Below are 14,056 nucleotides of genomic sequence, written 5' to 3' on the forward strand. Positions count from 1 at the left end.
ACTCACTAAACACAAATGCTTCGTTTGTAAATTATGTCTGAGTGTTGGAGTGTGCCCCTGGCTATCCGCCAATAAAAAAAATTATGCCGTCTGGTTTGCATAATATAAGGAATTTGAAATGGTTTATACTTTAACTTTTGATACATAAGAACATTTTAGCAATTCTATTTACTTTTGATCCTTAAGTATATTTAAAAACAAATACTTTTAGACTTTTACTCAAGTAGTATTTTAATGGGTAACTCACTTTTACTTGAGTCATTTTCTATTAAGGTATCTTTACTTTTACTCAAGTATGGCAATTTAGTACTTTTTCCTCCACTGACTGTAATTCATTTAATGCATGTCATAACAAGATGCCCAGAGCTCCAAGCTTTCTTCTCAACACTCTCACTCTCCACACCTACAACATTTTTGTTTACGCATGTAACAACCAACTTGCCTGCTCCATCCTCACTGACTGGTGAAGCAATTTAATGAACTAAATGTAAAAACTGTTGATTTCACAGGTTAAAAAAGGAACAGAAAGGAAGGATATAAACCAGTACTTTTTTGGGGTTCGGGAACCAGTTCAGAACTTTATTTTTGCTAGTTGGAACAGTGGAACAAAACCCCAAAAATATTTTGGTTCCAAACCCTGAGAGAAACAGACAAAAATGTATATATTTTTTTAAATACGGTATATATTTTATTTTTGAAACAGGACAAATCTTATGGAGCACGTGCCCCCTACGGGCATGCCAGCTGATAGGGGTGAGATGTCAATCCACCTGCTGCTGTATGTTCTACAGTGCATGCACACAGATAAATTGCACACAGATAAAAAGGAAAATGTTCTTTACTGTAATCTCCAGGCCCCAGCATATGAACACATAACTATTATCAAGAATGCTGATGTTAAAGTGTGTGGGACAACCAGCATCAACGACATTCTCCTGAGTTGGGTCTACTTTTTCTTACTTGCTGCAGGTGGACGTTAGAACCCCGCGCTTTGACGCCCTCACGAGGAGGCAAGTAGAAGCAAAACATTCGAGCAGGGTCAAAGCGAAGCGATTCACTTTGAAGGAGAAAACAACAAACCAGGAAGTAGGTAGGAGGTAACGTAATCGGCTGTTGAACGGGGACCACAAACTCAATACAAAAGTTCGACACATTTGATGCATCAGGATTAAAGAAGTTATCACTCCGGTGGCAAAGGACTCCATTTTCCAACAACATGTATAATGATCTGGTAGGTGCTGGAACAATCGTTATTTTCTGATGTGCTTGAAATATTTTGATTAGAAAACAAAACATTACAGCGTTATAACCAGTCTCAGTCGAGTCCACACCGTCTATCTTTCTCACTTGAGAATCTAAATGCAACAGGTTGATCATTTCGTCTCCTGTTTGGGCTTCATATTATGTTATGAAAAAGTTCTGTTTTGCCCTCACCGCAAATTCTTTCTGACCAAGATGTCGCGGCAATGTCGCTTTTGAGGAAATGGACCAAAGTGTTGAAATTGTACATTTCTCTACTGGCGCCTGCGCAACAGTTGTTGCTTTTGGGTAGTATAGTTTGATTTGATAATCACACTTGAATGTAGCCAAATCTATTTATTAGATAACAACAATAAAGCTTGAAACAATATCTTGAACAATATTACAAGAAAACCTAGGATAGGATAAAGTAATCCTTCTAACCCCCCCCCCCCCCCCCCCCCCCCCCTTAGAGTTAGATGCACTATTGTAAAGTGGTTGTTCCACTGGACATCATAAGGTGAATGCACCAACTTGTAAGTCGCTCTGGATAAGAGCGTCTGCTAAATGACTTAAATGTAAATGTAAATGTAAAACTGTAATTAGTTAACACCTCAAAGACAACCTCGACATGAAGCTTCAACTGTGTAAATTTGAAGGAGATGATAGTCAAATATACAAGGCTAACTTAAATACTACACCTTACTCTTTATGGGCTCTATGGGAGAATACTGGAAAACCCCGTATGAACTTACTGTGGAATACTGTACTGTGCTTCCTCCTCAGGAGAGGATGTAATAAAGTCTTGAAGTTTACTGAACAAAAATATAAACGCAACATGTAAAGTGTCGGTTACATGAGATTAAAAAAAAGATCCCAGAAATGTTCCATGCGCACAACAAGCTTATTTCTCTTATTATGTGCAGACATTTGTTTACATCCCTGTTTGTGAGCATTTCTCCTTTGCCAAGATAAGGTGACAGGTGTGGCATATCAAGAAGCTGATTAAACATGATGATCATTACACATGTGCACCTTGTGCTGGGAATAATAGAAGGCCACTAAAATGTGCAGTGTTAACACACAACACAATGCCACAGATGTCTCATGTTTTGAGAGAGCGTGCAATTGGCATGTTGACTGCAGGAATGTCCACCAGAGCTGTTGCCAGAGAATTGAATGTTCATTTTTCTACCATAAGCCACTTCCAATGTCATTTTAGAAAATTTGGCAGTACATCCAACTGGCCTCACAACCGCAGAACACATGTAACCACGCCAGCCCAGGACCTCCACATCCAGCTTCTTCACCTGTGGGATCGTCTGAGACCAGCCACCTGGACAGCTAATGAAACTGTGGGTTTGCACAACCAAAGAATTTATGCACAAACTGTCAGAAACTGTTTCATTGTGTTCACCAGGGTCTTGACTGCAGTTGGGCATCCTAACCGACTTCAGTGGGCAAATTCTCACCTTCGATGGCCACTGGCACACTGGAGAAGTGTACTCTTCACAGATGAATCCTGGTTTCATATGTACCAGGCAGATGGCAGACAGACAGCGTGTATGGCGTTGTGTGGGCGAGCCGTTTGTTGATGTCAACGTTGTGAGCAGTGTCCCATGGTGGAAGTGGGGTTATGGTATGGGCAGGCATAAGCTATGGACAACGAACACAATTGCATTTTATCGATGGCAATTTGAATGCGCAGAGACACAGTGACCAGATCCTGAGGCCCATTGTCGTGCCTTTCAACTGCCGCCATCACCTCATGTTTCAGCATGATAATGCACGGCCCCATGTCACAAGGATCTGTACACAATTCCTGGAAGCTGAAAATGTTCCAGTTCTTCCATGGCCTGCATACTCACCAGACATGTCACCAATTGAGCATGTTTGGGTTGCTCTCGATCATCGTGTACGACAGCGTGTTCCGTTTCCTGTCAATTTCCAGCATCTTCGCACAGCCATTGAAGAGGAGTGGGACAACATTCCACAGGCCACAATCAACAACCCGATCAACTCTATGCGAAGGAGATGTGTCGGGCAGCATGAGGCAAATGGTGGTCACACCAGCTACTGACTGGCTTTCTGATCCATGACCCTTTTTTTAAGGTATGTGTGACCAACAGATGCATATCTGTATTCCCAGTCATGTGAAATTGACTGATTTTCTTTATATGAACTGTAACTCAGTAAAATATTTGAAATTGTTGCATGTTGCATTTATATTTTTGTTCAGTGTACAATTGACTAAAGGGATGATTCCTAAAAGGAAAAAAAATATTTTATTTGTATTTTCATTAAATATAATCCATAGAAGGGTCCTTTGGAAGAAAGATTGTTGACATATTTGACATTTGTATCTTAAAGCATAATTGGAAAAAATAATAAATTGAAGAGGTATATTTGTGACATTTTGGCTTTACCCTTTAAGACTACATAATTTTTCGTCTGTAGGTGCTACAAAGCGAAAATGTGTGTCATATGAAGCTTTACCGCTGACTCTGTAATATTAGTAGTATATTGAATATTGAAAATATATTAATGGATAAAATATGATATGGCAAATGTTCTACATATTGTTTAACATAATATACTCTACAGGCATATCCAAGTTCCTGAGTGGTATTTCTGCTACTTTTAGGCTTATGGTCCAATTTGTAAGCGTTACCAACATAGTCAATGTATACATGGATTCAAAATGGTAGCTCTCTGCTGGTTATTTGCAGGGTGTGCAATGGTACAAGTAAAAGAAGTGCTGTGATTGGTTACATTGCTTACTATGCCAATTTCTCTGTATAAAACGGGCCATAACCTTAAAACTAGCAGAGATCCCACTGGAACTTTGATATGCCCATAGATCAATTTATTATGTTAAACAATATGCACGTTTATATTTTTCAGTATTCATAAATTAATGTAAGACAATTGTTATTGAAATGAAAATACTACTCCTATTACAGAGCAAGCAGTAAAGATTCAAATGACAACAATTTTTGCTTTGTAGCACCTACAGATGAAACATTAGATCTGTAATTCATAGCGTTGAAACTGCCACGTTCGTTTGCGATATGACAACAACAAAGATGCTACTTCAAACAACAAACACTGTTTTTTTCTTTCGGACATCATTGCACCTATAATAGAACATCAGAGTATGTACACAGTAATTTTTTTTACCATGATGCTGAATGATCATTCCCTCAAAACAATAACAAATGCGCTTGGGGTGGCCAGTGGTGCTGTTTCGCCTATCGCGGATCTCAGCTTTAGAGAATGTCTGGGTAAGACCAAAATGTCACAAATGTTCCAACTTCAATTGATTATTCCTCAATTAAGCTTTAAGATACAAATGTCAAATATGCAGTACCAGTCAAAAGTTTGGACACACCTACTCATTCAAAGGTTTTTCTTTATTTTGACTATTTTCAACATTGTAGAATAATAGTGAAGACCTCAACTATGAAATAACACATATGGAATCATGTAGTAACCAAAAAGTGTTCAAATCAAAATATATTTTAGATTCTTCAAAGTAGCCACTGCCTTGATGACAGCTTTGCACACTCTTGGCATTCACTCAACCAGCTTCACCTGGAATGCTTTTCCAAAAGTCTTGAAGGAGTTCCCACATATGCTGAGTATTTATTGGATGCTTTTCCTTCACTCTGCGGTCCGACTCATCCCAAACCATCTCAATTGGGTTGAGGTCTGGTGATTTGTGGAGGCCAGGTCATCTGATGCAGCACTCCATCACTCCTTCTTGGTCAAATAGCCCTTACACAGCCTGGAGTTGTGTTGGGTCATTGTCCTTTTGAAAAACAAATGATAGTCCCACTAAGTGCAAACCAGATGGGATGGCGTATCGCTGCAGAATGCTGTGGTAGCCATGCTGGTTAAATGTGCCTTGAATTCTAAATAAATCACAGACAGTGTCACCAGCAAAGCACAATCCTCCATCACACCTCCTCCAGGCTTCACGGTGGGAACCACACATGCGGAGATTATCCGTTCACCTACTCTGCGTCTCACAAAGACACAGTGGTTGGAACCAAAAATCTCATATTTGGACTCATCAGACCAAAGACAGATTTCCACCAGTCTAATGTCCCATTGCTTGTGTTTCTTGGCCCAAGCAAGTCTCTTCTTATTATTGGTGTCCTTTAGTAGTGGTTTCTTTGCAGCAATTCGACCATGAAGGCCTGATTCACGCAGTCTCCTCTGAACAGTTAATTTTGAGATGTCTGTTACTTAAACTCTTTGAACATTTATTTGGGCTGCAATATGAGGTGTAGTTAACTCTAATGACCTTATCCTCTGCAGCAGCAGTAACTTTGGGTCTTCCTTTCCTGTGACAGTCCTCATGAGAGCCAGTTTCACCATAGCGCTTGATGGTTGTAACATTATAGCCTTATTCTAAAATCTACACACAATACCCCATAATGACAAAGTGAAAACAGGTTTTTTGAAATGTTTGCAAATCAATTTAAAATTAAAAACAGAAATACCTTATTTACATAAGTATTCAGACCCTTTGCTATGAGACTAGAAATTGAGCTAAGGTGCATCTTCTTTCCATTGATCATCCTTGAGATGTTTCTACAACTTGATTGGATTCCACCTGTGGTCAATTTAATTGATTGGACATTATTTGGAAAGACACACACCTGTCTATATAAGTTTCCACAGTTGACAGTGCATGTCAGAGCAAAAACCAAGCCACGAGGTTGAAGGAATTGCCCGTAGAGCTCCGAGTCTGAATTGTGTCGAGGCACAGATCTGGGGAAGGGTACCAAAACATTTCTGCAGCATTGAAGGTCCCCAAGAACACAGTGGCCTCTAGCATTCAGAAATGGAAGAAGTTTGGAACCACCAAGACTCTTCCTACAGCTGGCTGCCCGGCCAAACTGAGCAATAAGGGAAGAAGGGCTTTGGTCAGGGAGATGGCCAAGAACCCGAGGGTCACTCTGACAGAGCTCCAGAGTTCCTCTGTGGAGATGGGAGAACCTTCCAGAAGGACAACTATCTCTGCAGCACTCCACCAATCAGGCCTTTTATGGTAGAGTGGCCAGACGGAAGCCACTCCTCAGTAAAAGGCACATGACAGCCCGCTTGGAGTTTCCTAAGGGCACCTAAAGTACTCTCAGACAATGAGAAATAAGATTCTCTGGTCTGATGAAACCAAGATTGAACTCTTTGGCCTGAATGTCAAGCGGCATGTCTGGAGGAAACATGGCACCATCCCTACTGTGAAGCATACTGGTGGCAGCATCATGCTGTGGGGATGTTTTTCAGTGGCAGGGACTGGGAGATACCCAAGATGACTCAATGCTGTAATCACTGCCAAAGGTGCTTCAACAAAGTACTGAGTAAAAGGTCTGAATACGTATGTAAATGTGATATTTTTTATATTTTTTTATATATATATTTACTAAAATGTCAACATGTTTTTGCTTTTGGGGTATTGTGTGTGTAGATTAATTAGGGGGGGGGGGGTAAGGCTGTAACCTAACAAAATGTGGGAAAAGTCAAGCGGTCTAATCTAGGCCGGAGTTTAGGAAGCTGACAGGTTGGTAGGTACTTTTACTGTGTTAGTTACCAGGGCTGTATGGTCGTGAAGGGTACATTGTAGACGGACCACTCGATAGGCTCAACATCAATGTCTTACAGTAGCTCCATAAATCCACAACGTCCCTGAGATGTATTTTAGAACAAAATAAAACAGAATACTTAGTGATGGTTGGGAAATTAAAACCTGATAGGCTACAATGTCACTGACCAACATGTTAGGGAAATGACCTGGCATTTAGAAGTACATTTTAGAGCAATCTATGATAGAGGTTCAATGGAACAGAACATTCTTCAGCCCTGTTCAAGCCTATACTCTCACACAAAAAGTAATTTATTCTTAATTCACAGTAGTTATCCCAGATGAACAACTGTTCATTCAGGTTCATGTACACATGAGCTACTCTGAAACAGATTGACTATGATTTGATGGCAACCTCTGACCAGACTGGGATTCATTTAGTGAAGGTTATCTGAGAAAGGAAACTGGACCTAGTTTGCTGTCAAACATCATTATTATCTATAGCTTGCCCTCGTCCCAGATCTGTTTGTTGCTGTAATTGTCAAACATGTTTGGCATGATAGCACAGACTGGCACTTATTTACTGACCTAAGATCCATAATTCATCTCAATAATTTCCTCATTTATGTTAGCGAAGGGATTATCTGTTGGATGTACTTTCTCTATCAGGGCCGACAGACATGCACTATATATTCAAAAGTATGTGGACACCACTTAAAATCAGTGGATTTGGCTATTTCAGCCACACCGTTGCTGGCAGGTGTATAAAATCGAGCACACCGCCATGCAATCTCCACAGACAAACATTGGCAGTAGAATGGCCTTACTGAAGAGCTCAGTGATGTTCAATGTGACACCGTCATAGGATGCCACCTTTCCAACAATTTCTGCCCTGCTAGAGCCGCCCTGGTCAATTATAAGTGCTGTTATGTGAAGTGGAAACGTCTAGGAGCAACAACGGCTCAGCCGCGAAGTGGTAGGCCACACAAGTTCACAGAACGGGACCGCCGAGTCCTGATGCGTGTGAAAACCGTCTGTTCTTGGTTGCAACACTCACTACCTAGTTCCAAACTGTCTCTGGAAGCAACGTCGGCACAAGAACTGTCCGTCGGCAGTTTTATGAACTGGTTTTCCATGACCGAACAGCTGCACACAAGCCTAAGATCACCATGTGCAATGCCAAGCGTCGGCTGGAGTGGTGTAAAGCTCGCCGCCATTGGACTCTGGAGCAGTGGAAACAAGTTCTCTGGAGTGATGAATCACACTTCACCATCTGGCAGTCCAACGGACAAATCTGGGTTTGGCAGATCCCAGGTGAACGCTGCTTGCCCGACTGCATAGTGCCAACCTTAACATTTGGTGGAGGTGGAATAATGGTCTGGGGCTGTTATTCATGGTTCGGACTTGGCCCCTTAGTTCCAGTGAAGGTAAATCTTAACGCTACAGCATACAGTGACATTCTAGACGATTCTGTGCTTCCAACTTTTATGGTAACAGTTTGGGGAAAGCCCTTTCCTGTTTCAGCATGACAATGCCCCTGTGCACAAAGGGAAGTCTATACAGAAATGGTTTGTTGAGATTGGAGTGGAATAACTTGACTGGCCTACACAGAGCCCGACCTCAACCACATCGAACACCTTTGGGATGAATTGGAACGCCGACTGCGAGCCAGGCCTAATTGCCCAACATCAGTGTCCAACCTTTATAATGCTCTTGTGGTTGAATGGAAGCAAGTCCCCGCTCCAACATCTAGTGGAAAGCCTTCCCAGAAGAATGGAGGCTGTTATAGCAGCAAAGGGGGGACCAACTCCATATTAATGCCCATAATTTTGGAATGAGATGTTCAACGAGCTTCAAAAGGGCTTGCTTCTCAAGTATATTTGAGTAAGATTCTGTGTAATACTGTATGTAGCCTACTAGTGTCTCTAACATCAGTGAACTTCCTTTGTTCGTCAGTATGTAATGTTTTGCTCTCAGTGGGACTTGTCATTTGATAGCAGTCTGCCATTCAGTATCCTGTGCCGAGTCCTGTGCCGGGAGAGAGCAGGTTGTGAAGGAGAGAGCGAGGAGACTCACCGAGTGGAAAGAAAGAAAGAAAGAAGAGATTCCTGTGTTTGTGAGGCAGAGGGCTCACGGGGTTTGGAAAAAATGTTCAACACACACCCCCCCCCCCCCCTTTCTGTCACATACATATAGTATTGGCATAACACTTCAACGGCTTACAGCAACATCTTATAGCATCTTTTACACTTCAAGGTGTCGAAGTTCACACAGCAAGCTGTCTGAAATATGAACGAAAATTACATATGCACAATCTACTATGCAAATAAAAAAACATGGGGAGTGATGAACAGTTACAGGGGCCTTTCTTTCATGTACGCCTCCTGGCAATAAAATAGGCCTAGTTGAAAGATACATATGTTCCTGATTCTGACTTGGATCGTTGGGTGTATTCCAAACGGAAGCAAATGGAAAGAAGCGGGGAGGGACCTACCTGAATTTGTCCAATGGAAACTCTCGTTTTCGTTGCAAAACGTTCTCCGTTTGGAGTAAACGTATGTTGTTGCAAAACTTTTTGGACCAATGATTACACCTGTTTTTGTGTGCAGATCTTACGTCGTCATTAAAAGGCAGATATGACCTAATGATACAGTACATACAGGTGTAAAACTGCTGCACAGGGTCCCCTGCTTACTGTTGTAAATAGATTTTTGATAAAGCTTTTGTGAGAGAATACAAAATAACTCACACAGATATCACCAGTTTCCGAAAACATGTGCGGAAGCGTATTATCCTCATTGACCTCTCTTTCTCTCATGCTCTCTCTCTCTTGTTCTATTACTTTCTTTCTCTCATGTTCTATCACTGTCTGTCTCTGTTTTTCTCCAGGAGCAGGGTGAGGTGGTGGAGCAGGACAAGGTGAAGACCCTGCAATCTCAGGTGGATGGGGTGAAGGACATAATGACCCAGAATGTGGACCGGATCCTGGCCCGGGGTGAGAGGCTGGACGACCTGATGGGCAAGTCAGAGGACCTGCAGGCTGGGGTCAGTCCTACAACACTGTTCTTCCCCTCTTGTGTGCTCTTCTACTGTTTTTTAATTTTATTTCATAGTTAATCCAAATTAGGTATCCATAATTGGATTTAAAGTAGTCTGTGGACTTGAAGAGTTTGTGACCCACAGTTTGGGTTTGTGTAGTGTACTTCAGTTTAAATCTAATTAAATCAAATCAAACTTGCATTTAAAATTCGCAATACACTTTACAGTAAAACAAAATGCATTATACACATACACAGTTTGCAAAGCATTGGTTACTGCAAAACAATGCAAATGGTATGATTTTTGTTAGCATATTTCTAATAGCATCCCATCTCTCCCTCAGGCTCAGAACTTCAAGCACACGTCTCAGAAGGTGGCTCGTTCCTACTGGTGGAAGAACATGAAGCTGTGGGTGGTGATAGTGGTCATCGTCCTCGTCATAATCCTCATCATCGTACTGCTCGCCACTGGAGTCATCCCTACTACCTCGCCTGCTCCCCCTCTTCCCACACCCACGAAAGCGCAATAACCCCCCATGGCGGAGACACACATTTACAGTACATCACGCACATACACACTCACATACTTGTTAGCTTACTTACCACCTGAGCAATTTCTTTCAAGAGAAGCCCAACTTCGAGACCAACTTGGCTGATGATCAATAGCTACTGTTGACTCTACAGTTCAACAATGCGTCATCACTTTGAAATTATGCGTGTTGGCTTTTATGAATAACCCTAACTTATTTGCACATTTTCTCCCTTTTTTCTTAAATACATCACTGTCTTAACTCTTGTACAGCTTCACACCCTCCGTCTAACCAGTCTTTGGCCATTCAAACACCATATGGTTCATTTGAAGAAAAAAAACGACTAACTCCCCTGCTCTCTTTGTTAATGCTGTGCCGCAAATGTTTTTCAGGGAAGACCAAAGTACTAATTAAGGGGTAGATATTGTCATTGTAGCCTATATAATGTTATTTGTGACACATTTCTAAATTCATGCTGGCATTTATGGTTTCTATCCATTTGGTGTTTTGAGGGTATGTAATGTGATCCACACACAGTCAGGGGTAAGGAGTTAAGCCTCCAAGAGGTCAAAGGTCAGGACAGATTTGAATGGGTGAACATGGGAGATATGAAAAGATTTGTGCTGTAGAGATGTGTGTTTGTCATGGTCATTGTTGCTGATATTTATTTTAAATTGTTTGTATAGTTAGTCTTTTCTCACTTTTTCCACCGTATTTGAATGGGTTTTTAGCTGAGCTGGTTACTATAACGGTTGTCACAGTGTTTTTGTTTTGAAAGATGGGAGAACAGATTTTCTGACTTGCAATGTTACAGTTAAAGGAACCATCGGAGGCCACAGACGAGACATAGGTTGTTGGGAACTGAGAGGGAAAGAGAGAGAATGGTGGGAGACTCTGGAGAAGTGAACGGTCTTTACACCTCTATCCATGACCTTCTGATACTCCATCATACATAACCTGCTGGAACTCTTGTCAGGACCTATGCTTGTTATCATGTTCCATGTACCCAGGTCTTGGAAACCCTGGCTAACTCCAGTCAAGCTGCTGTGAGAGAGGGATGATTGAACAGCTAACAACTCCCCTGCTGGTCTAAACTAATGTCTAAAGCTCCTATGACTGCTGTCATGACATGGCTTAGTTACTGCCTTGTTTTAGGAAGACACTATCTTTCAATTGTAATGTACTGTAATTCAGTAATTGCTTACCTATTTCTTCCCCTTTATTTCTTTGCCCACTTTAGTCTTAATTCCCCCAAAATGTATTAATTCTGATAATGTAATCTTGACTCCGTTAAAACGATAAATTGCAGAGTAGCTTTTGGTACATGTATTCTTTAGCTACTTTTGCCTTTGAACTTATCCCACTGCCCACTCCAATGGTGCAATACCATCTGAGCTTTGGAGAGGTCAAGGGGTTAACCCCCATGCGTGTATATAGTTCATGTTTATTTTTTTCACCTGTTAGTACATTTGTAAACCATCCAAGTAGTGTAACATTGAGGTTCATTTAAGGCTATTTGTCGTCCCTTCTGAACATCTTTTGTTTTTCATATTACTGTATTAATGTTATTTTTAATCAACAATACCAATGAAGGAGTATGATATGACATGCTTGGATTAAAAAGTGTCTACATACTTAGAAAATTCCTGACACTTTTATAATGGGAAATTATTGAAATACAATTTTGCCTTAATCCCTTAGTTAAAAGTATGAGCACATATATGTTATATATAAATATACAAATATATGTTTTTTTATAAGGCTGCCACCATAATGTGCCTTGCTACAGTCCGATCATAAAGGTCAGATATGTGTAGCCATGGGGCTCCGGGCCAGAGATATAATGATATTTTAGACCAGTAGGATGTATTGGGAAATTGGGCCAGTTACAATTGCTGGAGAATTATTTGTTTTTCATTAATTGATCGAGTTCAATCATGTTGTTTCTGATTAGTTATATAATAAATAGTATTACCTTACGCAGTGATTTTGTTTTGTTCTTTCCTATTGTCTCAAATTATATTTGCTTGATCATAAAGTCACAAGAGGGAGACACAGTACACTAACACAAAAAGGTTGGTATAGTTGCTCAAAGGATCATGGGGAAAAACCTTAGGTTGTTTTTACTGTGTTCTAACTGCCGGGATCTCTCAATAAGCTAAAGGGGGAGGGGGGGGGGGTCTTGATTAAGTGTTTACTTTGTGAAGGTGTTATCTTGAATCAACAGAAAAGAACAGTTGAGCCATTACCAGAACAGTCGAGGTTCCCAGAGTTTTAATCTAATATTTAATATCTTTGGAACCATTAACAGTATTTACTTGGACTGTATATTAGGTTTTACAGTGGGCATAAACAGTGTTAACATCTTGCAATTTTTACTCGCCATGCAAAGACCTCAAGGACATCCCAAAATCTCCATCCATGTGTGATATCTCACAGCACAGATCTCACAGACGGGAAGGTGGTCCAGGTTGTTTGGATCTGATCTCCTTAACACAGGCAATCCCATTCTGATATTTTTTCCACTAATTGGAAGGGATACTGGATCGATAGAGGTAGATATGTATAGGGCAGTGGAGGCTGCTGAGGGGAGGATGGCTCATAATAATGGCTGGAACAGCGCAAATGGAATGGCATCAAAATATATGGAAACCGTGTGTTTGATGTATTTGATACTATTCCACTGATTCTGCTCCAGCCATTACTACCAGCCCACCCTCCCCAATGAAGGTGCCACCAACCTCCTGTGGTATAGGGGTTAAGGTATATAAGGTAAATGTATATGGGTAAGGTGACTAGGAATCAGGATATATGGTAAACAGTAAACAGAGTAGAGTAGTTCTGGTTTATCCCAAAGAATGAATGTGATTGTTTTTAACAAAGCATGAAAAATATATTATAATATCTTATATATAATATATCTTATATTACCAAGGTATTTCTCACATGACATTTTACATTTACATTTGCAATCCTTATGACCAATCATGTGTTTCTGAAACAACAGATTCCAATGTAAGAAACTAAAAGAGCCCATTTATACTGGACAGGAAATGGTGTCTAGGCATTCTGTCCGGATTCTGATTGGAAGTCATGTGGATGTGAGTCCTCATTCCTCCATATTACATAATGATGAGGGAGGACCGAGTGGACTGAATATGTTCTTTGTGTTGGTGTGGAACGGACCCAGACGTGACCCATTGTTAACCAGGCCTGAGAAAGTCTGGTTAGTACCACACGACCTGACACAGCCTCACATGGTTGCTGTCATCTGCCCCCATACAGAAATGGATTGGCCATAGGGCAGTTTGGGTAAATGCCGGATGGGCCTGTCCCTCTTTAACCCAGTGGACCGTTCTAAATTGGGGGTTTTGTGCAGAATGATCAATATTTGCCTAATATAGGGGCTTCAAGGGAAAAAAATCGGCAATGTGTTAGCCGATTTGTGGTCCCAGTCCATCCCTGCCCCCATACACAATTAAGGGCCCCAACACTGGGCACAGCTCTAGTATGCTCTGATAAAGCCAAGGCAGGCAACCAGGGTTATAGCTTACTTCTTATTCATGTTTATCATTAAGTCAATGTTGACAGATGATGGCGATAAAGAGAAAATCCTGCCTTCCCAGGTAACCCATTTATGATTTCTTTATTACAGTTGA

General features: G+C 41.0%; 1 protein-coding gene across 2 annotated transcripts; it reads left to right on the forward strand.

Moving 5' to 3' along the window:
• Nucleotides 1–1,036: 1,036 nt before the first annotated feature.
• On the forward strand, nt 1,037–12,376 carry LOC139576538 (vesicle-associated membrane protein 8-like). Of its 2 annotated transcripts, none has more exons than XM_071402749.1 (3): nt 1,037–1,231; nt 9,719–9,874; nt 10,212–12,376. In XM_071402749.1, exons 1-3 carry the CDS (start codon nt 1,217–1,219, stop codon nt 10,395–10,397), a joined length of 357 nt encoding a protein of 118 aa, XP_071258850.1. In that variant the 5' UTR covers nt 1,037–1,216; the 3' UTR covers nt 10,398–12,376. The 2 variants fall into 2 exon arrangements, with proteins under 2 accessions (XP_071258850.1, XP_071258851.1); XM_071402750.1 differs by having other exon boundaries at nt 1,079–1,231; nt 9,725–9,874.
• Nucleotides 12,377–14,056: the final 1,680 nt, after the last annotated feature.

The sequence above is a fragment of the Salvelinus alpinus genome, chromosome 5, assembly GCF_045679555.1.
Source record: "Salvelinus alpinus chromosome 5, SLU_Salpinus.1, whole genome shotgun sequence".
Taxonomy (NCBI): domain Eukaryota; kingdom Metazoa; phylum Chordata; class Actinopteri; order Salmoniformes; family Salmonidae; genus Salvelinus; species Salvelinus alpinus.

Bases quoted from the DNA above. Each gene is read 5' to 3' on its own strand.
- LOC139576538 (XM_071402749.1), top strand. The intron at 9,875-10,211 runs GTCAGTCCTACA...TCTCTCCCTCAG, and splicing joins CAGAGGACCTGCAGGCTGGG to GCTCAGAACTTCAAGCACAC.